General features: G+C 44.0%; 1 protein-coding gene across 6 annotated transcripts in view; it reads right to left on the bottom strand.

The window, feature by feature from the left end:
• The window catches only part of CACNA2D3 (calcium voltage-gated channel auxiliary subunit alpha2delta 3), a 785,949-nt gene that overhangs the window by 380,136 nt on the left and 382,225 nt on the right, over window positions 1-23,588 (bottom strand). For 5 of the 6 annotated variants that reach the window (XM_067754783.1, XM_067754785.1, XM_067754784.1 and 2 more), the window contains 2 exons: window positions 8,526-8,615; window positions 133-246 (listed from right to left, as the gene is read on the bottom strand). In XM_067754783.1, the coding sequence (XP_067610884.1) occupies window positions 133-246; window positions 8,526-8,615 (204 nt within the window). The remainder of the gene's footprint in view (window positions 1-132; window positions 247-8,525; window positions 8,616-23,588) is intronic. The other variant, XM_067754787.1, reaches the window with a different exon arrangement.

Raw genomic sequence — 23,588 nt, 5'->3', positions numbered from 1 at the left:
AGGCTGAGAAACCACAGGTCATCATGAGATTAAATCTACATGGGGTACTTATCCATGGACAATCTGGAGGTTACAATGCAATACAGATTCTCCACACGTGGCACTGCAAGGACGCCATCAACATCGGCTTACCTTTCGATCTGGCCAATTGTATTTTGCAAAGATAGTGTCATAGGTGTCCACTGCCCCATCAGTGATGAGCATAATGGCCTGGCTGCAGATGCTTCCTTGTCCAGTGTGGTTGAACTGTGGGAAGAAATAAGTTCAAACTGAAAAACTCATCAGAGGGCTCTGTATATCCATGAGACTTCAGAAGCATGAGATCTTGGGCTTAGGAAGCCTCTTAAAATGAGAGCTCATTCTGCATCACCAAAAAGAACCTACAGGATAAGCCTTTCCCCACTTACGGATTTCCGTATTTGCTCTGAAAAGCTGGAACTAAATACGAACCACAGAAGAGAATTCCTAAAAACACACACAAGGCAGGAAGTGAGATTCTAGGACAGTTAACCTCCCTTATCTTCAAGCATGGATAACACTTCAGAATACAAGTCCAAAGGAGTTGGCACAACAACCTTTTAGAAACACATTTACTGGCAGCAGAATATGTGACAGGTAACATCTCTTTAAAAATCTAAATGAGTCTAGTTTGAATGAGTCTGATGGATGCAGACTGTGCTATGTAATAAAATCAAGGAGGTTTTGTACACATAGAGAATAAAGTCAGAAACGTGCCAATTCAGACTACACTGTAAGAACCCCATTTTTAGGGTTTGTTTTAAACATATATTTGTTAACATGTAACATTATATATTTGTTTATGTATGTTAGTATGTATAGCATGCTGAAATTCCAAGATTGTGCCCACTGGGGTACAAAACTCTAAATTTCAACTTTCAGTTTTACATAGCATTTCAAAAGTGCCCAGCCTTTGTGCGTGGTAGCTTGGGTGACCAGACTATGGTTGTCAGAGACTCCTGTCCTTCCCCTGAATCTGGTGAAGAATCCCCTTAATGAATGCTATTAATGCTACAATTCAATGCTACAAAGCAATGTCCTTTAAAAACCCTACAATTATATGACAATGGGGAACACACAAACAACTTTAACCTTCAGTAGTGAAAACTCCCACCACTACAATCTGTGAAGTTTATTCATTTATTGTAAAATTATTTCCTAAGTGCCCACACAGCACTGAGGATGAAACACAAAAATCTCTTTGCTTGTGTAGTTTGTATTCTATTTGATGAGATACCAAAGAAAGTAAGTAAATTATGTTGTAAGTAAATTATGTTGTATGTTGGATAATGGTGATGCTAAGTCAAAAAAAAAAAAAAAAAAGCAAGAAAGGGGATAGAAAATGCAGAGGGCCAACTTTAGAAAAAATAGTCGGGGAAGACCTCAATGAGAAGGTGACATTTGAGTAATACCTGAAGGAGGTGAGCATCTGGGGTAAGGGCCTTTCAGAGAGAGCAAAGAGCATGTACAAAGGCATGGAGTGACAACGTACAGGCACGTTCAATATGTTGACCATGACACGAGGGAAGGATGGAGGCAGACCTTGGATTTGCTGCTGGCTCCTGATGAACCAGAGCTAAGAAAGCACTCACACTGAAGAGTAATGCCCAGTCTCCATGAACTCAGAATACTACTGGAGAGTCTGAAGTTGCAGTAATTTGAAAGCAGATTGGATGAATGGATGGATGGATGGAATGAATTGCCTCATGGCTGTATTAGGACAACGCAAAACCAACTCAAAACATGCATGGAATACCATAGTACAGCAGAAAATACTCAAACACATCTCAGCACCACAAATTGGTGCCTAGGATAAGGTCTCTTTTCAGAATATCCTTTTCTCCATTTATAAGATGGCAATAATATGCTTATATGGTTGTTACAACACAGGTTATATGTTCATTATATGCTGGGCTACAAGTATTAACCTACTTAATCTTTACTACCCTCTGAGATAAGTACTATCATTAACCCCATTCGACAGGTGAGGAACAGAGACACAGAGAGATTAGCTATCTTGCCCAAGATCACACAGCTAATATCTGTCATAGCTGAGATCTGAACCCAGGCAGTCCGGCTCCAGAATCTACTCCCAGATTCGGTACATTCTACCTATGGCGTCCCAATGATGAGATGACATTCCTCAATCCAATGGCTCCACAAATGTGCATTTCCTTCTCCTGCTCTTCCTCCCTTTATCCTTTCCAGTGTTCCAGGGTGGCACGGCAGTCACCAAGGCCACTACCCTGAGAGTGAGTGAGTGCTCCTTAAATTCTGTGCCCTTGGAAAGTGCCTCACTTTAGTCTTGGCCCTGACAGCCATTCCTGCAACTCAGACTGGACAGATGCCCTTAAATTAATGAGCAGACAGGGCCCATGATACAGTATCAGTAGGTAGAAATACCTGAGAACTAAGGCCATCGGACCACAAAGCTTTCCACGTAACTCCTATTCTACTGTCTTTATTGACATAACTTACTATTCTAGAAAACTCTTGCTCAGGAAGATGAAAACTGCAAATAACTTTATTGCTTATTCCAGGAACTTCCTGAAAGACCCATCAACTCTTCAACAGAAAGCATCAAAGGACAATTTACACCCTAAAACTCTTTGAAACCCTGACCTCAAAATCTTCCCCTTGCTGCATCCACCAATCCTAAACTATAACTTAGGATTCGTACCCAGTTTCAACAAAGCCTCTTCCCTTTCCTCCACTTTGAAGACCCACCTCAACTAGACTTTCATAGTCTCAATAAATGACTTTGTCCTTTCCTCTCTGAGATGCTACTAAGATACTACCAACATAGTGCAATAAGAAAGAACAGCTTTGCAGCCTTGTCTTAACAACAGGTTGTTCTGGAGATGTTTTGGAGAGCCTGCAATACAACACAGCCTTCACGGCATTGGATAAACCCAGTGACGTGCCACTGAATACAAGTGATGTATGCATTTGGTCACAGAGGCTGCAGAAGGGAAAAAAAATCAGGACACCCCAGGACTGTTGTTCATATAACTCATTTGAAAACATCCTGGAAAAACTCTCCCAAACAAAAGGCAAGAAAGAGAGGGAAATAAAGATATCTGAATACTGCAGACTGGAAGAAGGGGCTGCCCGGAGCTATTTACTCAGAACCATTACTTTCCTCCGTGGCTGAGTCCCTGGTTTTCTCTGCAGCAATCTGCAGTTGGAGAATTTTGAAGAATGCAATTAAATTCAAATGCTTTGATGAGTAATATCTCTTCTCTTCATATTTGTCTAGAACTTATTTTTATTGAATAGCGAGAGAGATGGAAGTGTTTTCCATAATAATAACAATGACAAGGGCCTGATGATGAACTACAATTAGCTCAGTGATTCATCAGTTAGCAGTGAAAATTTCAATGCATCCTGACATTTAGAGCATTTGGTTGTGATTAACAGTCTTTGAAATGTCACCAAATTTTATTTAATTGGCTAAGAAAAATTTTTAAAAGGTAATCACTGCAAAGATTGTATTCATCGCCAAAAAATATAATTGCAGTTGTCACATGACAAGGTAGATGCTAACTACTGTAGCAAACCAGCTCTGTGTTCTTAGTGAATCTAATGAATGCAGCAGAGATCAATAGCTAGAAGGGTCTTAGAAGTTTATTTGAACGTGCCTTTCAAAGCCTTTAAGTCATCTGAGCAAATACTGAAACTGAAATGCAGGTAATTGCAAAACAGAATTAACTTCATTTAGTTATAGTAACCTCTGAACCATTCTAAGCTCTAACCATAATTGTCATTTCAAATTGTGTGTAAGAGAAAGAGAGAGAGAATGTGTATTTGTGTGTTCAAGAAATAGCTTTTTATTTCATACTGACTTGCAAAGGCAGGCATAATACACAGGAAGAGAATTATATCACTAAAGGTCATATTGATGAAGTGGAAAATAGCTAAAGCTTCATTTTCACGGGAGATTAACCATCTCTGTTTTTCAAAGTGTTCGGCTATTTAAAAGCCCAATGGCAAGGGATGGGATGGAAATGTTTCTCTCTCTGGGATAAATGTACACTCAAAAGAATATGGTGCCAACTGTCAATGACATTGACATTTTGTAACATTTTTGTTCCTTCCATTTCTCGCTTTCTGGAATTTACATTCAACCCCTCAGACTTTCTGACTGGCCAGACCCCAGAGGAGTTTTACAGGTGAAGACAGAGCAAGCAGGTGTGTGGAAGGTTTCCCTGGTTCAAAAATACTTCTCTCACCAGGTTTCAAGGGAAAAAATCCACGTGTTGGAGATTTCTCTGGCTATTAGAGGTGTTGGGAGTGCAATACACCCTCTTAAAGGATAAAAAGATATTATTATGCCTGAAGGTGTGCTTGCTAAGCTGTGATTTCTAGAAGGTTCTATCCTGAGGTTGTAATATGATGTAAAGAGTTCCTGGGTCAATAAGTTTGGGTGCTGGTATAGACACACTTTAAAAGGTCTGATCACTGTGGGACTTCTAAGGCCTCTAGTAGCACAAGTGTATTGTGAGTCTCCAAAAGGAGGATGGCATCCTGCACCTTGACCACAACACCTACATCGGAGCCTTGTGGCAGACCAGCACTCCACTGGGCATGCAGTGGGATCACTGACTTAGGAGTGTCTCTTTTTTTTTTTAATTTTATTTATTTTTTTATACAGGTTCTTATTAGTTATCCATTTTATACATATTAGTGTATATATGTCAATCCCAATCTCCCAATTCATCACACCAACCCCTCCCTGCCGCTTTCCCCCCTTGGTGTCCATACGTTTGTCTCTACATCTCTACATCTGTGTCTCTATTTCTGCCCTGCAAACCGGTTCATCTGTACCATTTTTCGAGGTTCCACATATACATGTTAATATACAATATTTGTTTTTGTCTTTCTGACTTACTTCACTCTGTTTGACAGTCTCTAGATCCATCCACATCTCTACAAATGACCCGATTTCATTCCTTTTTATGGCTGAGTAATATTCCATGTATATATGTACCACATCTTCTTTATTTAGGAGTGTCTTAAAACAAAATTGATAAGTGAAATGGATGGGGAGAGAAAAGGTGCCAGGGCAAGGAAAAGAAGAAAGGGTCAGATGAAGACAAGCAGATATTCCTGAGGATTTGGGCAGGGAGTAGTACCAAAGCATCAAGAGTGGGAGCTGCTTCTAGAAACCATAGGCAACCTGGCAAAAGTTGAGGTTGCCTAGTGTCTCTGTGGTCACGGAGATGGCACTTCCCACCCAACCCAGCACTGCTGAAAGGGAGCAGGGCACCACTTCCTCATGCTGAATCCTCAGCCCCCATCCAGCAGGGTCAGCTTCATGGCATGTGACGTGCATAGCTGTACAGGGCCCCACACTTAGTTGAACACTCTGCTGTCACTCTCCTAAAATTCTTTTTAACTTTTGAACAAGGGCCTGCATTTTCATTTTGCACTGGGCTTCACAAATTAAGTGGCCAGTGCTGGGTCTATTCCTATCCCCATTTTACAGATGAGGAAAATAAAGGCAAAACCGAGCAGAGTTTTTTTCAAGGTCACACAGCAAGTTCTGAGTCAGGCTTCTCAGCCCAGCCTGCCTGACTCCAGAAGCCACAAATTTAAATACAAGAAGTGTCTCCTAACTCTCCACTCCTTTACCACTTCTGCCAAAGAACAGGAAAAACCGAAATCTGCAGGGCACATTTCCAAGCAAGGGACTCCCCAGCTCAGAGTAGCCGCCCCCCTGCACTAGACACCAGGATTTAGAAATAAAGAGAACCAGTTTCCCAAATGTGGCAAGTCCTTTCAATATCACCCCCTAGCAAAAGCCTGCTGAGATGAAGGGCTCAGTATCTCCCAGTCCTGAGAAGGTGCCTATCCAGGGTTCAAAGCAGAATTTAAAGATGTAACTTGGTCCTTGACTCTGGTCAGTTATGTTTATTAATTATTAACACGCTGTTAATAGGCATGTGCTGTCCCAAACACCGAGTTGTACATAAATGCTAATTATCTGTAGCCAACAGCACTTTGGAGCGAGGTGAGAAGGAAGGGCCTCCAATTTGTATGAAGGAAGCTGAAATGACACCCTCCCTCCTTATGTTTCTCTCCTCTGCAGTTGTACATGATACTGGCTCAGGACTGAGACGTAAATGGCCTTCTATGTGTGAGTAGATATTATTGGTAAAAGAGTCTAGAATCAGGGCCTACCCTTGGCTTGAGAGGCCATTGTAGCTGAGTGGGAAAAACTCAAGTTATGGAGTCAGGCATAACTGACCACCAAAACAAGTGCAGTGCTGGGTGAATGCCCACCTGGAAACTGACAGCAGGCCGCCCAGAGAGCTACCTAGAGGCGAGGCCTCTGAGCCTCCAGCTGGTCTCCCAGCTCCTGCGACAGCTCAACATAGCTGTCACTTGTTTGCTTTCAGCTCCACCCCATGTGTCTTTTTCCTGAAAACCACATTTCCCAGGCTCTCCAACAGTTTTGACAAGTTTCGTCTTAAGGAGAACAAACACTGAAGGCCACAAGAGAGAAGCCAAGGTATTTCTAAGTCATTTCTCCCTTTCTCTCTGCTTTGGGGGCCTGGGCATTTTCCAGCAATAGCAGCATCTCCTCCAAGGCACTAGCTTCCACAGGACAGGCCCTTCTCCCCAGGATTCCAGCTTGTGCTGGGCAGCCCCCTCCATGGTTTTATTCCCATCTGGACAGCCACAATGAGGAGGCTCTGATGGCATCCCTCCATCCTGCTGTCCTTCCTGCCCTAGAGAGGAGCTACCTCCTGCTGGTACTAATCCATGGATTGTTTCATTCTTTGTTTGATTTCTCAGCTTTTCCATCCCCTGTGCAACCAACTTTCTGAGTTCAACTTCTGCTGTTTGAAATACCTAGCGTGGTTTCTATTTTTCTGCTCCTTAACATTTTAACTGCTACCTCCCTCATCCAAAGCCACCATTATATGTCACTTAGATAATGTCCTTCCGGCTACTGTCCTTGTTTATCAATACAGCAGCCGGTGGATACTGTTAAAATCCAAGTTGGATTGTGTCATTCTCTGCTCAGACTCCAATGACTTTCCATCCTATGCAGAGCAAGAGCCAAAGTCCTCACTAGTGTCTATTAGGTCCACATGATCCTGCTACCTACGTGATCTCATTTCTTAGTACACTCTTTCTTCCCCACTTTGCTCTTGTCACACTGGTCTCCTTGTTGTATTGTAAATATGTCAAACGTCCCTGCCTCAGGGCCTTTTCATTTGCTGTTCCTCTTGTTGGAAATTTCTTCCTCAAGATATCCATTATGGCTGCTCCTTCACTTCCTTCAGGTCTCTACTCCAACATCACATAATCAGAGAGCTCTTCCCTGACCTCACTGTGTAAAGAAGCAAGTCCTATCACACTGAAACAGTGGTGCTATTGTTCTCCTTAAGACTACTCACTTCATGTGTCTCTTCCCATTAGAACTGGGGTCAGAAAACCTCTGTAAAGGGCGACATAGTAAATGTTTTAGGTTTTACAGGCCACATGGTATCTATTGAAACTAATCAACTCTGCCATTGTAGTGCAAGAACAGCCATAGTCTATACATAATCAGGTGGGCATGGCTGTGCTCCAAAAAGACATTACTTACAAAAACAAGATGCAGGCTGATTTGTCTCCTGGGCCATAGTTTGCTGACCTTTTCAGTAGGATGTTAGGTCCATTAAAGCAAACCCTTTGTCTATTCTGTTCACTGGTGTATTATTCCCAGTGTCTGACACTAAAGAGCATGCAATATATAGTAGTTAAATAAATGATACAGAACCTGCATTAATATAGTCATTTCTTTTCCTACTGCCCTCCCAGAGTAAAAAGATCACAAAGATGCATGTTGTTTTAGCCTAACACAATTGCATTCAAGGGGAAGAATAACCAACCCAAGCTTCCCCAACATATTTCACAGGATGTTAACAGGTGCTACTTGAAAAAAGGATTCTTTGTTCAAAGAAGTGGGAGAGACAGCAGGTGAAGCGGCATTCTTTTTTGCAGTACTTACTGAAGCCTTGAGTGTGCACTGCGTACTGTGAATCTCCAGGGGGCTGGAGGGAGGGATAGGTAGAGCTTGTGGCACTCCCTAAACACCACACAGAGAAGCCCTTCTCCCTCTGAACAGCGCCACAGGCAGGGACTCAGTGTGACACAGTAAGAAGTGAGTCTACTCCATGAAGAAACTGAGAGTTTTTCAGGTGAAAAGAAATCTGCATTAGATGGTGCTCTAGTGTTGAGACACTAACAGCCCCAGAGTCAATGAGTGTGTCAGGTGAGTCCCCTGACCAGACTGCACCATCAACTCTGCCCAGCAGGGGGCTGGTATGGCTTCACCAGGTGGACCTGGTTCACCAGATCACTCATATGGCCAGCCTTACCTTCCCCACATTCTATGCCTGTGAATACTGCTCAGTGACAGCCAGGGCTAACAATAATGCTGGTCCACAACTTTTTAAAAAATCCCATCTATTCTCCTGGAGAAAAGAAAGGCAAATCAAAAAGGAGCTTACATCACTGAGAATGTTGAAGGCCTCATTCAGAGCTATATCCAGCATTCCGATTCCTTTGGCAAAAAGTTTGTCTAGATGCTCCCTGAAGTGCTGAAACAGCAAAGCAAAAAAATCCATTAGCATCTGTCCTGTTATATGAAACACCAACCTTGAATGAACAAGCACATGCCAAGGCAAAACCAATGATTCTCAGACCCAAATGGTCATAATTTGGCTTCTGCCTTTCAAATTCAAAACATAAGAACATATTCAATATAAAATTTACCTTCCATGTGTATTTTTTTTAGCTTTGATTACATTTTAGGGGAAAAGTAGTTCAGATTTTGGTGAAAAGTATGCAATTTGTTGAAAATTCCTGCTTTCCTCTCCAGTTTCATCTCCCATGACTCTCCACTCTCCCACCCTCTATTTTCCCACTCTTGATGATTTTTTAAGACTCCATGCATGCCCTCCCTCCACTGGGAACACACTCTCCATCCATTTTCTGCCCTCCCCTCCCCATCGTGATGGTCTCTCTTACCTACTTTTGGGGTCTCAGTTTGAACGTCACCCCCTCCTGCCCTGGGAACCTTCCCAGAACACCCACCTGAGAGCCTGGAATGCTTCCTTGCAAGCCCAGGCTGGCACACCAGGCTCAGATCCACCATGCACTTAGCACTTCAGGTGTGTAATCGCCTGATTAGATTCCCTCCCCACTTAAGACTGTGATGTTCCTAAGACATGGCATGTCTGGTTGTCTATTGTCCCCTACATCTACCACGTTTCTGATACACAGAAGGTGCTCAATAGCCACCTCCAAAGAGCCAAAGAGTGAGGCTAGAGACTGGATCACAGCATGAGAACTGTGACTATGGAAAGGAAATCCAGGCTACAAATAGAGAGGGCTTCGAGGAACAGGCAGATGGGAAGAAGCCTCTTCAGGAGCAGCCCCAGGACCTCCTGCTATGTCCGTTCCACAGAAGCCCAGCATTAGCTGGAAAGTAAAGGGGACAAAGAAAGTGACTGTGAAACCCAAACATTTCTGCTTCCCAACAAAGAGGCAAGAGCGGGCCCAGGTGCATGCCCAGGTACACAGGAATGTACATGATGGTCACTGGCCCAAAGCCTATGTCCACAGCAACACAGCAACTGGCATCACTTTCCAACTGACCCATTCCAAAACTGTATCTTTTCTATTGAAATGAATTATTCTCTTTCCAAAGGCATCTATACCCTTGTCTGCTGGGGAAATGGCTGGAAAAGTCACTAGGAGGGAGAGGGGCAAGAGGGCTGGGTTAGTGGTAAAGGTTTGCCAGTGACTTCCTGGCCTAGGAGTGGCTTCCTTTCTCCTACTGTGCCTGAGACCCAACAGTGCTCCAAGTGTGCCATCAGCATCCACATGGTGACACCCACTCATAATGTGTCTGCCTGAGGACTCCGAAAGTGATCGAAGCATCATAGAGACTGATCCTAGGACATGACTGATGGTTCTAAGATGCTGCTCTGCCTGGGGTTTCTGGTCATCAGGATGGACTGCAGGTTTGCTGGCAAACTGGACTGGAAAGCTTGAGTGGGATCCTTATGGTGATCAGCTTTACTTATTTTTTAAAATATAAATTTATTTATTTATTATTTTTGGCTGTGTTGGGTCTTCGTTGCTGCACACGGGCTTTCTCTAGTTGTGGCGAGTGGGGGCTACTCTTTGTTGCGGTGCACGGGCTTCTCATTGCAGTGGCTTCTCTTGTGGCAGAGCATGGGCTCTAGGAGAACAGGCTTCAGTAGTTGTGGCTCGTGGGCTCTAGAGTGCAGGCTCGGTAGTTGTGGCGCACGGGCTTAGCTGCTCCGCGACATGAGGAGTCTTCCCGGACCAGGACTCAAACCCGTGTCCCCTGCATTGGCAGGCGGATTCTTAACCACTGTGCCACCAGGGAAGCCCTGGTGATCAGCTTTAATGACACCTAAGCCTAGCATGAATCAAGGCTGGATGTGAAGTTGGCAAATCACCCTGGGGATCCTCATACCACCCACAAGACCTCTTCCCTGGTCCAACCCTTCCAGCAACCATGATCTCATGCTTACCAGAGCAGCCGCGGTTCTGGAAGCCTGCTCTGTGTTAGGTCCTTAACAAACACCAGTCAACTGGGTCCTCACAACAACCCTGTGAAGTTCCATCATCCCACTCTGCAGATGCTAAGACTGAGGTCCAGTACTGCGCCTAAATTCACATACCTCCAAGCTGCCTGGCACAGGTTCTACCCAGGTTGGCTTCAGCGGCTCTCATGCCTTCCTTCTTTCCACTACACACCTGCTGCTCTTTTTTTTTTTGGTGGGGGGTGGGGGGGATAGCCTGCATGCCAGGCACTGGCTATGAGCTTGACATACACCTGGCCAGTTTGTCTCCAGTATGGTTGCTCTTAATCCCTGCACTTGGGCTGCAGCTGAGTCTACAGGTGATTATCAAGTGGCATGCTGAGGACCAGGGACCCAGGCAAACCACACATCCAGGAACCAAGTTTCCTGCTTCTCTGTTATTCTTGCTTGATGCCTAAGGCCCAACAGGATGCCAAGCTCATGGCATGTTCTCCATGAGCACTCGGTGGACAAACCTAGGAAACTGACTGAATCTGCGGAAGCCCATGCATCCCGCTGCAGGTGGGCAAGAGGGGATCAGAGCAAATCAGTCTGCCTTCTCCAAGAACCTCCACCCTTGGAAACCCGACTTGTGGGTGAGTGGTGACCACCAAGAGGACTTAGGCTTGACAAGCACCACCTCAGGGTGGCCCCAACATACCCTACAGGACACAGAGCAGGATGACAGGCACATCAGAAAGTCTGGTCTTTAACCGGCCCCAGATTCACATCCCAGTGACTGGACGCTGCCTTGGTTCGTTCTATTCATTTGATGTCATTTCTGTCTACTGCATTTAATTGTGTTCAATCACACAAGTTTACAGTTTTTTTTAATAACACACCAATTTTTCTTTTACTCCATGTGTAGCTGCATGTCATGTGCAGAATGTTGCTTCAGGCAATGGTTGCTTTTATTGTTGGACATTTAGAGTAAAATGCAATAACATGTCATGGAATTCCCCTCAATTTGCTATTATAACAAGGTCAATTGTGATTTTGTTTCTTCCTGGTAGAAACTGGGTTCATATATGAGACAGAAAAAATATTTCCTCAAGTTAGAGGTTTCCAAATGATGTCACAGATGAAAGTTTCTCCCTTTATTTCTTCCTCCCTGTCCTCTCCCTCACAACCAAACTCCCTTTCCTCCTACTCCACAACCTAAACCAACTCAACTTCATCATCCTGGTCTTCCACGCTCTGCATTTAACCCTCAGCCCAACTCTCCTCCAAAGTGGGGACAGGGGGTCTTGCCTTCCAGGGAACCATCTCCTGCAATATGACCTCCACTAAGAGCTGCTCTGTCCATTATGGTAGCCATGAGCTACGTGTAGCTATTTACATTAAATTTAATTAAAATTACCTAAAATTAAAAACTCAGTTCCTTGATCACACAAGCCACATTTCAAATGCTCAACAGCCCCATATGGTTGGTGGTCACTGCACTGGACTGTGAAGATTAAAGAATATCTCCATCATCACATAAAGTTCTATTGGATAATACTGACCTGGAGACACAAGGGCTAGTCTGGTCCTTCCTCTTGACTAATGGTGAGTCAGAGGAAACTCTAAGGCCAGTGGCTATGTGTGATTTTGCCTGTCCAGCATCCTTTCCCCTTCTTCTGATTTTCCTTCTTCCCCGCCACCCCATAATTTATATAAATTGGATGAGGCTAACATCTCTCTCTCTCCTTCCCAGATCAAGGGGTGGGCCCTTTGATCAGCCCTGTCCAGTCTGTGAATTCCATCCCAGAGGCCACAGTTGGGCTTCTACTGGAACGTGAGGAAGGAGACTCTCTCCATTGAGATTACTGAGAGGTCAGGGAGTCAGGCTGGTCCTGCCAGCAGCCACTGCACAGGAAGAGATCATCTGAATAAAGGTAACAGCCAAGAAGAACAGAGCCCACAATGGAAGGGGGTGAGATACAGTCAAGACAGCATGGCTTGAGCCCCTAGATCCAGCCATGCTTAGTTTTCTCAGGTAAGCGAGTCAATAAATTTGCCTCTTTGCCTGACCAGATTTAGCTGTATTCAGGCCACTCAACCAAAGGACCTTGATGACCAAGCCCATCACAATAACCCTGGCTGAGACAATACCTCCCCAAAGACCCCCTTGCATTACAATGATCCTTCTCATCTCATCTATGCCCCTCTCCTCCCCTTCTTAATCACTGTCATTGCATTGCCTGGTTTGCACATTGTCTGAGTGCCCATGCCAGACAAAGACAGGCACTTCCTACACAGCACACTCGTGGGGCACATGGATGGAACAGCCATGGCTTTTGCTCCCCATGGCCTGGAGTAATTTGCTGAAGATGAACTCTAATTGTGTGCACTCCAAGGGTAGTGTCTGAAAGGGAATGAAGGGGCCTGGCTGACTGCCCTGCAGCCTTCTTATCAATACAGATTTCTTTTCCTATTCTCAGGTCTGGCGACTTACTGTAAGATCAAAAATGTTTATATTTAATGCAATCATATTATACTTGTATGTTAGCAACTGGTATATAGACCCCATGGACTTCGCAAGAATCAAACTGAACTGGGATTCAAGAGACCGAGTCCTAGTTCTGGCTAGTCCATTTACCGGCTATGACACCCCGAGGCAAGTAGCTTTGGCTCTCAGGCCTCAATTTTGCTCCCTATGAAATGGGGATGGGAAAGCTTCTGTGTATTGGGTAGAAAAGTGAGAGCATCAGTGCCTTAGAAGCAGCAAGCAGGAGCCAGATGTCTTGAATTCCAACTCCCACTCTGCCACTCACCCCCTCTATAAGCCTTAGTAAAGATACTGCCTTCATCTATGCCTTCTTTTCCCTCTTAATGCAAGAGCTATCAAGCTGGCCTCTCACTATTATTACAGGAAAAATCATCTGAAAGAACTGCAATGACAGAAACATGTGAGACTACTTTAATTTCATATTTGTTAAAAGAAATATTTGAAAAAAAATCCTGCAAAACTTTACACCTTAAACACCTATGTCAACTTCCTGGTTTACAACTTTACAGTCTAATCCACCTTGAAAAATGACTTATTTCACCCTTTAAGGGCCAGGTTTTATTAAATGGAGAGACACATGGTTGATTTTACCAACACCAAGGCCTCAGTGTCTTTCAGAGCAAGCTACCAAAGAACAGGAGGTTCAGAATTAGCCAAGCCAGGAAAAGAGTCCTCAACAACTGTGTGCCAGAAGGTGGCCAGTTTCCATTATTTTTCTAAATTAAAATAAACCATTTATTGGGAATGGTGACGGTTCCATTTTATTATTAAACTTCAATAAAGGAGGAGGCGGCTGGCTTTTTATCTTTGCTTTAGGCACTCATGCAGCATATGCTGCTGCTCAGGAGAAGGCCTCGCTTCCAAAGCAATTAGTGCAGCTTAAAGCCTGGGGAGATGAACCAGCACGAGCGCCACGGCTGCCTATGCCCGATGCCAGCAGGCACGGCGAGGCTGCTTATCTCTGTGAAACAGTCACAACATCCAGGCCAGTGGAGGGTCCTGGAGAAACAACCCTCTCCCTCCACCAGCATTTGATTTAGTTGAATCAATACTGATAACTCTCTCTGTGATAACAGCAATCATGTTTTTCCCTATGTAATTATAATGGAATGTTTGAGCCCTCCCAATTAAAAGCAGGGGATTAATATATAAAGTGCCCATCGGGAGACAACACAATTCCCCATCCACAGAGTCACTGAGAGCCAGTGGTCCTGGCTGGGGTTACTTGGGGGAAAGGCTAACAACCACCTATCAGTGATGCCCATGCAGGTCACTTGAGTTCAGCAGACCCAAATTTTGTGCCCATTACATCTGGACAAGGGTTGCTGCAGCCATGGGAAGGCTTGCAGAAATTGCCTCACCCAATTCCTCCAATGGCAGCCAGCACTGGCCAGATGATAACTGTGTGCTGGGCACTGGGTATTTTTCATCCATAACCTCACTTGATCCTCCTAAACACCCCTAAAAGGTACTATTAGGTTCCTATTTTACACATAGGCAAATGGAGGCTTAGAATGGTGAAATACTTGCCCAGGATGGCAGAGCAAGTAAGAGGAAGGTGGGTTTCAAAGTGCAGAGCCCCATATCTAAACCCATATGCAATCAGCCCCTTCCAATACACAGGGTGCAGCTCTCGACATCCCTGACAAGATGCAGCATACAGAGCCCTAGGGATGTCACGCAGGGCTGGTTTCATGGGTACATGACATATGCAGCCACAGAGCGCCCCATGCTCAAAGGGCCCATGCTTGGTTTAATGCTACGCTGTCACTATCTTGAAATTCTTAATAATTTTACTGTTGAATCTATGTTTTTTGATGAGATCCAATGGAACAAGATTGTGCATGTGAGCGAAGGAGATATGGGAAGTGTGCAGGTCCCCGTTTCTTGCTGCCTGGGTCACACCTAGCATCTGTCAGTGCCCAGGGAGTGCAGAATTCTGATAGATAGCTAGAGAGCAGGTGTTCATCAAACATGCTTGGCTTTGTTAGGTTACTTTGTATTGTGGCCACCAGGTGACAAACTAAAATTAAGGAGCTAGAGGTATGAGTGCTCTGTGGAAGCTCTCCAATCTTCAGCTCTATGGGTAACAGACATGGTGCCACCCGCCTTCTCCTAAAATAGGGATACTGCTCATGTCAATATAAAATCAGACTGAATAGAGGAGCAGTGTCCCAGTGATCATGTCTGTCTCATTCTGACGTCAAACTCCTCATGGAAATTTCCAAAAAAGCCTTCACACATTGCAATGGTCCCATCGCCAACAAGCTCCAAACCCAAACTGCAGTAGGTTGTTTGTCAGAGGCCCAGAGGATTTCCATTCCTGCCTTCCGACCTGACTGATACTAGGCCACGAGATGATTTCACATAAATATGGACTCTTCATCATGATGTAATTCCTCCTGACAACAAACCCTCCTTCACCCCCAACCCTGGGATAATTCTCCCATGCTCCAGTGGAGTTTGAGAAAGCCCCTGGCTTAATTTTACACCATCTTTTGGGCACATATGTCACGGACCTAGGGCATGAGTACTTAAGCTGAGGCTGATGTATATAAAGCACCCAATAAATGCTGTGGTCATCAGTACTACCTTCTCTTCTGTCTTGGGTACACTCTTTCTTTTCTGCTAGGTCTCAAACCACCCCCTGGACCACCTATTTTCCAGAAACCCTTTTCTCTAACTCTTTAGGGACATACTGTGATTTTTCTTGCCTGGGGAAAGCTACCCTTTGTTTCTTATCTTCTCACTACGTGTGCTCCCCCTCTACATGCTGCAGAGAGAAGCACTTGTACACATCTTGTGACACCACTACCACAAAGTGAATTAGACTGTCATTAGATTCCAGTGGGGAAGGCAGACTGTGTTTCTCAAACGTGAAAACACAATAGCCCAATAAAGCTGGTTTTAAAGAGGCAGGTCCAGATGTTTGCAATTTGGGGGAGAAAGTACAGACCTGATAGAACTGTGTCTGACTCAGTCCCCATTTCTCCTTAACGGTGTATATTACAAATTGAAGTGTCTGGAGGTAGCAGCTGTTTAATACTAGTGCCAAATTAGAGACAAGATGGATCTCCTAGATGTGAACAATGAGTATTAATTCATATCAGGTAGTCAGTTGAGCTACAACCTCATTTCAATGGCAGAAGCACTAACTATCCTATGTAAGATGATGATGATGAGCACAGAATTGGATATTCTCTGCAATCTGGAAATACCTGAAGTGGAACTGGTGCCTCCACAGAAGCTTTGCACAGCAGGGCAAGGTGGGGTCCAGGAGGACTCCCTGCCTTATCAGTTCATCATCCTCCTTGTGAGGCCTCTGAGGGAGCCAATTCTGAGAACCTTCCAGAGACTGAGGAAAGCCACAGTCCAAATGCTACTTGGACAGAAGCACTTGCTTTGTGTCTTGCCTGGCAAGATGCTGTTGTGTGTGTGTAAACAGGCAGGCCCTCACTCTTCACATCTTTCTGACATTTCTGAAGGTCCAAGTTCATAAACTTTATAAAAAACCTTGATTTGATTCAAGTTTGCTTCTTGGAGGAAGGAGGCTTTCATCAACTGTAGTATATGAGACCAGACAGAAGTCACAGCTTTAGTTCATTCCAAACACAATGACAAGCCCTGAAAACTTCAGCTATGAAGAGATGTATATTTATAGTTGGCATCTCCATGAGAGAAAGGACTTCATTTGTCTTGCTCACATTATGGCCCCAACACCCTTATGGTGCCTAGCTAGCCCAAGGCAGACACTCGAATACTTGTTGAATCAATGGACAAACTAAAATATATAAAAAGCCTTATATGAATGCAAAAGTTAAATATGATTGGACCCAAGTTCAATTCTATGAATTTCTTATAGGGAATTAATCAAGAAAATATGCAAATATTTATACACAGATGCTTATTACAGCATTATTTATAGGAGCAAAAAAAAGGAAAGCAAACTATATTTGCAACAATAAGGAGGTTGAAATGCTCTGTAGCCATCTAAAATATTGTAAAGAGTATTTCAGGGACTAGAAGCGTTATCACAACTTGCTATTAATTTTAAAAGACATTTAAAGAAGTTACAATCTACCTTTTTTTAAAGCACATATACCTGATATAACGGCCTTCAGGATAAACACAATGGTATTATAGTGAGTTCTTTTTGGTAAGATTACATGTGACTTTTAAACTTTTCTTCCTTTTGCCTATCAACATTCTTTATTATTTTGTATAATAAGAAATGTTAAAAATGAAAGCATCATTACACAGACAAAGCCTCAATGCTGTAGATGAGCCCCCTCTTCCTAGCATGTCCACATTTGTGGAAGAATTCCAAATTTTGGAATCAGCCTTGAAGCCACCTTTCAATTTGCAGAAATACCAGGTTGCTCCATACGACAGACAGACATGCTATCAAGTGCCCATTGCATGCTTCACTCTTGACCTGGAGCAGTAGGGACAGTGGAAGAGATGGTCCCTGCCTTCAAGGGAACCAGAAAAACCCACACAATGACACCTCAGAGGGGCAGGCCCTTGAAAGAAAGGAAGAGAGTGGATAGATGAGGCAGAGAGAGCCTGGCAGATAGGAGGAATTCTTGGAAAATAAAAGAACTAAAAACAGTTGGGTGAAATAAGCAGTCTTGGAGCCTTGTTTAGGAGGAGGCCAGGGACAGCATCTCTTCCTCTTCAGTGGAGCCACCTACGTACATTCTCCAGGCTGGGCGGATGGCAGGGCCAGTGCTGTCTCCTAGCCCAGCTCCCTAATTGATTCTGCCTGTGCTACAAATGCAACCGACTCGCTAATTAAGGCAGAGCTGATTGAAGCTTGTCCTCATCTGTGCTTATTTCTTCTTTCCACATGTTTGTTGATAGTGACACCGAACAGAGGGGGACCACCCACAAAAACCTTCAACTTCAGACAATGGAAATGTCTAAACAACAGCAGGCACTGCACTGCTTCAACTCCAGCTTGAAATCTCAGATTATGGGGCTGGTGTTTTTTAAAAGATCCCAATGGAAGCTCCTTCTGGGGTGGTAGTAAAGAAGAGATATACCTCTAGTGGTCGGATAAACTTTCACACAAGTGAAGTAGAAACAAATTTAACACTGGTTCAAAAAAAAAAAAGACAGAACCCTAAAACTGAGTCTACCTACCTCAAAATTTTGTACAGTAGTTCAGAACTCTTTTCTTCCTATTATTATGTAGATGCTCTTTTGAAGCCATCTTATAAACAGGTAAAAAAAGAGGAAATATTTCTCAGAGCTGATAAATGAGACCAATTCCAGGGTTGGCTTCACACAGGAACCCATGTTTAGAAGGGCCCAGGTTTAATGATCTGCGGCCACCACCCTGCAATTCTTAATTTTTGGACAAGCGGCCCCTCATTTTCATTTTGCACTAGGCCCTGCAAATTATTTAGCCAGTCCTGATGTCAGCTTGGCTTGGGGCAGACATAGGGACAGGAACTTGGCATTGTGTTAGAAGACTGTCTCCATTCACAGACTTTTGTCTCTACATAAATGTCTACTCATGTTCATCAATGCCTGGTTTTATTTCCCAGTGTCCTAAAAGGCTAAAACACAGCATTTTATCCTTAACTGGGAACTGTACACGGAGTCCTTCACAGCTATTAGATTGATAAGCCAGCTATTAAAATTAGCTGGTGTCAAATATCAGGAAAAATGAAGAGTTTTAGAAGGCATCTCCTAACCATGAAAATATTTAATATTTTAACTCCAAAAATAACTCATACATTTAAATCAGGCTCCCAAGGCTTGGAATGGAAACAGTAATGAGAGATCAGAAGGTACATGCTATATACACTACCAAACATAAGGTAGATAGCTAGTGGGAAGCAGCCGCATAGCACAGGGAGATCAGCCAGGTGCTTTGTGACCGCCTGGAGGGGTGGGATAGGGAGGGTGGGAGGGAGGGAGATGCAGGAGGGAAGGGATATGGGAACATATGTATATATATAACAGATTCATTTTGTTGTAAAGCAGAAACTAACACACCATTGTAAAGCAATTATACTCCAATAAAGATGTTAAAAAAAAAAAAGGTACATGATCATGAAGCTTCCACATCCAAAAAAATCCAAGGAGAATCGCTAATTTCTGTGGGGTGACTGGAGCAAAAGTTTTGGGGTGTACTAGATCCCAATGATGTCTAATAGTAGGTTCATGGACGGACCACAACAGAAGTACCCGGAAACTTGTTAAAAAACATTCTGGGGCTCCAGGCTGACAGATTCTAATCTAGTAGATCTCCAATGGGCTTAGCAATCTACACATTGTTTAATATTGTTCTTGGGATTCTTAGGCCCAGCTGCCAAGTTTTAATCATTCGCCACCTGATGACCAGAATGGGAATTTAGAAATTATTTAACTCAAAATGCTTTTAGCCAAATGTGACCAGTCTCATCCAACATGATATGTCCATGATGAAAATGTGAGTGAGTGGTCTTGGTCAGCTACTCTGGATCACACAAATCCAAGTGTAAGACATTGGGTACACGATCTGGGCATCATCAAAAAATATAGATAGATAGATAAACATTTGATTATCAACAAAAATGAGTGAAGAAACCTCTGGGCAAGGAGGTCCAGTGCAGCATCCTGGGAGCAGAATGACAGGGAGGGCTCCAGACATTGGGTCAGAGCTGCACTCAGTGAATTGCCCCTTCTAAGACCTGCAGCTTCCATGCACGGCTCATTAGATGTACACATGATGAAGCCATGGCGTGGGAGGCTCATACAGCTGGCAAGGAAGGAAAGCCAAAAACAAGTACAGCAGGAGGCTCCATTCGTGAGGCAGCTCCCCAGTGCCTCACAGCATACCCCATTATCTTGGGTACTTGGCAGTCTGTAGTTCCCCAAACCAAACCAGTCCTTGAGGAAAAGCCAGGCATGCAACTTTCTAACTACCCTAGTGGAATGATCATGAGATATCAGTTTCAACCAAGGCACACTGATTTGTGCTAGATGCTCCCCTCCAAGACCCAGCTAGCTACTAAATGAGGTCAATCCAGCTCAACCCAGCAAGAGTTTGAGGCAAACACCCTAGAAAGTTACTAGACATAAAGCAAATCTTTTAAGTATTACAGATAGAAGAACATCTTCTCTCTCTAAAGATAAGAAGAGGCAGCTACACAAGCGAAAATACCTTCTGCTTTGTGCACTGAACGCGTTTAATGGAGAGGAGACTGATCTTCAATTAGCAACAGGGCACAAACAACGTGTAAAGGGAGCAAGGCTGCAGGAGCTTCCTTCTGTTAGCTTTTGGGTCTTCTACCCAAGTGTGCCATTGTACCTCACTCCCCCAGGGAGGGGACAGGCTGCATCAGACACTGCTTGAGAATGCAGAACTGGCAAGGTTCAGGTCAGACAACAGCTCCTTCCTGAGAAATGCCTCCTGCGCCAACCCCTGGTCCTTAAGTGTTTCGCGCAACTAACTGGCCGCAAACTCGAGGGTTGCGCACACTCTGTGCCAGCTGGCTTACACCACCAGGGCCTTGGCAGGCAGAGCACAGGGTCTGGGCCTGGCATCTGGATGATCCTCCCCAGGCTCAGTGATGCAGCTGAGGCAGAGACCCTGGCAGCTCCCTACTCTCCCCAGGCTCTGCCCCCTGTGGCCAGTGTGCTAATTAATCCTCGGATGGTCTGGCATCCAGGCCCAGACCTAAGGAATGAGCACAGAGTGAAGTCACGCGGCATTAAAACCTTCAGGGGGTTTCTCATAGCTCATTTTAACCAGGTTTGGCAAAAGTAACAGGTTTAATCCCTCAGAAATAATTGAAGCTAGAGGGCAGACCTAAGGGCTGCTTTCCCACACTGCTGCGGTAATCTGCATATGAAAGTCCATTGTTCTGATGACTAGGTTGTTTTTGGGTTTTTTTCCTATTAATTAGTTACTTTATTTGCTTTTAGGATCCTGTACAGTTAATTTATACATTTAATAGTCATTAATTGAATCAGCTGTACAACCTATTGGGAGCATACAGGCTAATGTGTTACACCTGAGGTCGCCTCCCAATTAACAGGGACTGGCCATAACACCTAAGAGAAATGCTGAACTATGAGACCATTTTTTAACCTACAAAAATAGCAATTTAATAAGGCTGCTCCTAATAGTCTTTTATTCTGATCAAGTCGCCCTAGATTCATTTCATCCAACATAAAATATGAGATTGCAGGGTGTGACTTCCTCTCCCAGAGTTAGTGATGATTCAATGAAAGGAGAGAGAAGACGAGGCTTTGGAAAGTAAGGAGTCGCAACCGAGGTGTGAGGGAGGCATGACTGGGTTCCCATTACCCTGACATTCACAGTGTTCTAGAAGGTTACAGCAGAATAGCTAAGGTGGCTGCACCTGCCACTCAACAAGGCAGGATTTTACAATGTGCTGCAGGACCTCTTGCCATTTCTATTTTCTTTTCTATCTTCCCATCAGTGACACCTGCCATAAAAATAACTTGGGTTTTAGTGTAAGACAGGGGTTTCTTGGACATTAGATGCTGGCCAAAAACCTCGACTACAGTCACAGACAGTATTATTTTTATAAGTGCCTGAAGTGGTCTCTAGGGTAGCCCAGACGCTCTGGGTCGGTCACATTTTACTCACAGATTGTTATATTTACTGATGGCCCAGGACATGTGTGCATCCAAGTGCTGAACTGTTTCTGTGCCACACTGCCAGGTACAATTCCCATGATTGTTAACTAAATATTTGTGAAATCATGGACAGCACATTCTAGCTTAATGGTTTGAGTGTTTCCATTGAAAATGTCAAAAGGTGGATAGCTTGGTGGTATATATGCACATGAGAACTTCATGCAGAAGGGCTGGTCTCTCTAGGAGAAATGCTCTGGGAAGTGGCTTGTTCTGAGAACTGCAGTTTAGCCTTCATATACTCTATCTTTCTACATGTTAACATTTGGGGCAGAAAAACTTCTTAAGAAATCATTAATTATTATTATTACTTAAGTGAATAAACAATTACTCAAATTTGTTAAGATGCTGGCCCTGCAAAACGCCCTAATGCCATTCTCCCGTTAAACTTTCCCAGAGTCCTATGTGATAGTACAGGAAGGAAGGGGACAGTGGATGCTCACCTGTGGATGGGAAGGAAAAGGCAGCTTACAGAGGTGAGGTGATACACACACTGCTCCACAGCTGGTCACCTTGGCCAGACTCACAGCCATGTTAACTTGGTTCTTAACCGTTAGGCATTTCCACCTCTAATATTACTCTTCTCTCTCCAAAATAGAGACTATTGATCTGAAATTAAATTCACCCCAATAACTCAAAATTGTCATGCTGAACAGTAACTCTGGTGGATATAGATATATTGCTGTAACTTTTATCAAAATCCTTGATGTTGCTTATGTCCTCCCAGCTATTTTATCTAAACCGATTTTGGTCTTTCCCCCGGCCCAAAATCAGACTATCAGCTCCCATTTTTCAACTGTCAGTTTGCCTACCTCTAGCTTTCTCTTTTACTCTCAAGACCTAAGACTTCATGTTAAACTATAGCAGGATGAGAAAATGAATATTCCTTTCTCCATTCATTCACCTATTTAGTCAGTAATATCTGAGAACTTTTGATGGACAAGGTCTCCTTCTAAGAGAGGCAGCAGTGATAAAACACAGAGTATGAGTGTCCACAGAGAGATCTTTCAGGTTGTGGGTGAGAGACAGACAAAAGAACAAGTAAATAAAAAGAAAGGAACATCTGTCACCAGGGCTCACATGAGTCAGAGCAGGGTAGCATGGAGCAGGGGTCAGGGAAGGTGACCTCTGGGCTGAGATCTAACCAAAAAGGAAAGCTTCTACTTCTTTCAGGAGAAGGAGTTGGTGCTGAGGCCCTTAGGAGGTGGGAGTGGGCATGGCGTAGAGCGGGATGACAAAGAAACGAGCTCCATGCCCAGAGTGGATGAAGAAAGAGCGTATAGTGGTTGGCAGGCACTGCACTCACTGAAAAGAAGGTTAGGTTTCATTCTAGGTGGAATAGGAAACCTTGGGAGGGCTCTGATCAGGAGACTGACTTGATCCGATGTGCTCCTTCCTTCCTCCATTCAGTGCTCTTTATGCACAGCCCAGCCCTATGCTGGATGCAGTAGAAACAGTGGTGAATACAGAATCATCCAGGAGACCCTGGCTAGTGGGAAGGGCAGAGAGAAACCAGATCCAGGAGACCCTGGCTAGTGGGAAGGGCAGAGAGAAACCAGATCGCCACGTGGCATCATGGGGAAACCACAGAGGGCACTGTTATTGTATCTGAGATCAGAGGATGAAAAAGTTAATTGGGCAAAAGAGATGTGGGAGAATAGGAAGGAACAAAGTTGTATGTTCCAAACAGGGAAAACAGAACACCTGTAAGGTTTCAAGAGGGTGCACGATGACTTCTAGGCTATAGGAATTTTAATATGGCTGGAATAGGAAAGAAAGAGGGAAGCAAGGAGGGAGAGAGAGAA

This window comes from Pseudorca crassidens, chromosome 10, assembly GCF_039906515.1.
Source record: "Pseudorca crassidens isolate mPseCra1 chromosome 10, mPseCra1.hap1, whole genome shotgun sequence".
NCBI lineage: Eukaryota > Metazoa > Chordata > Mammalia > Artiodactyla > Delphinidae > Pseudorca > Pseudorca crassidens.
This window is presented reverse-complemented; position numbering and strand designations above follow the sequence as displayed.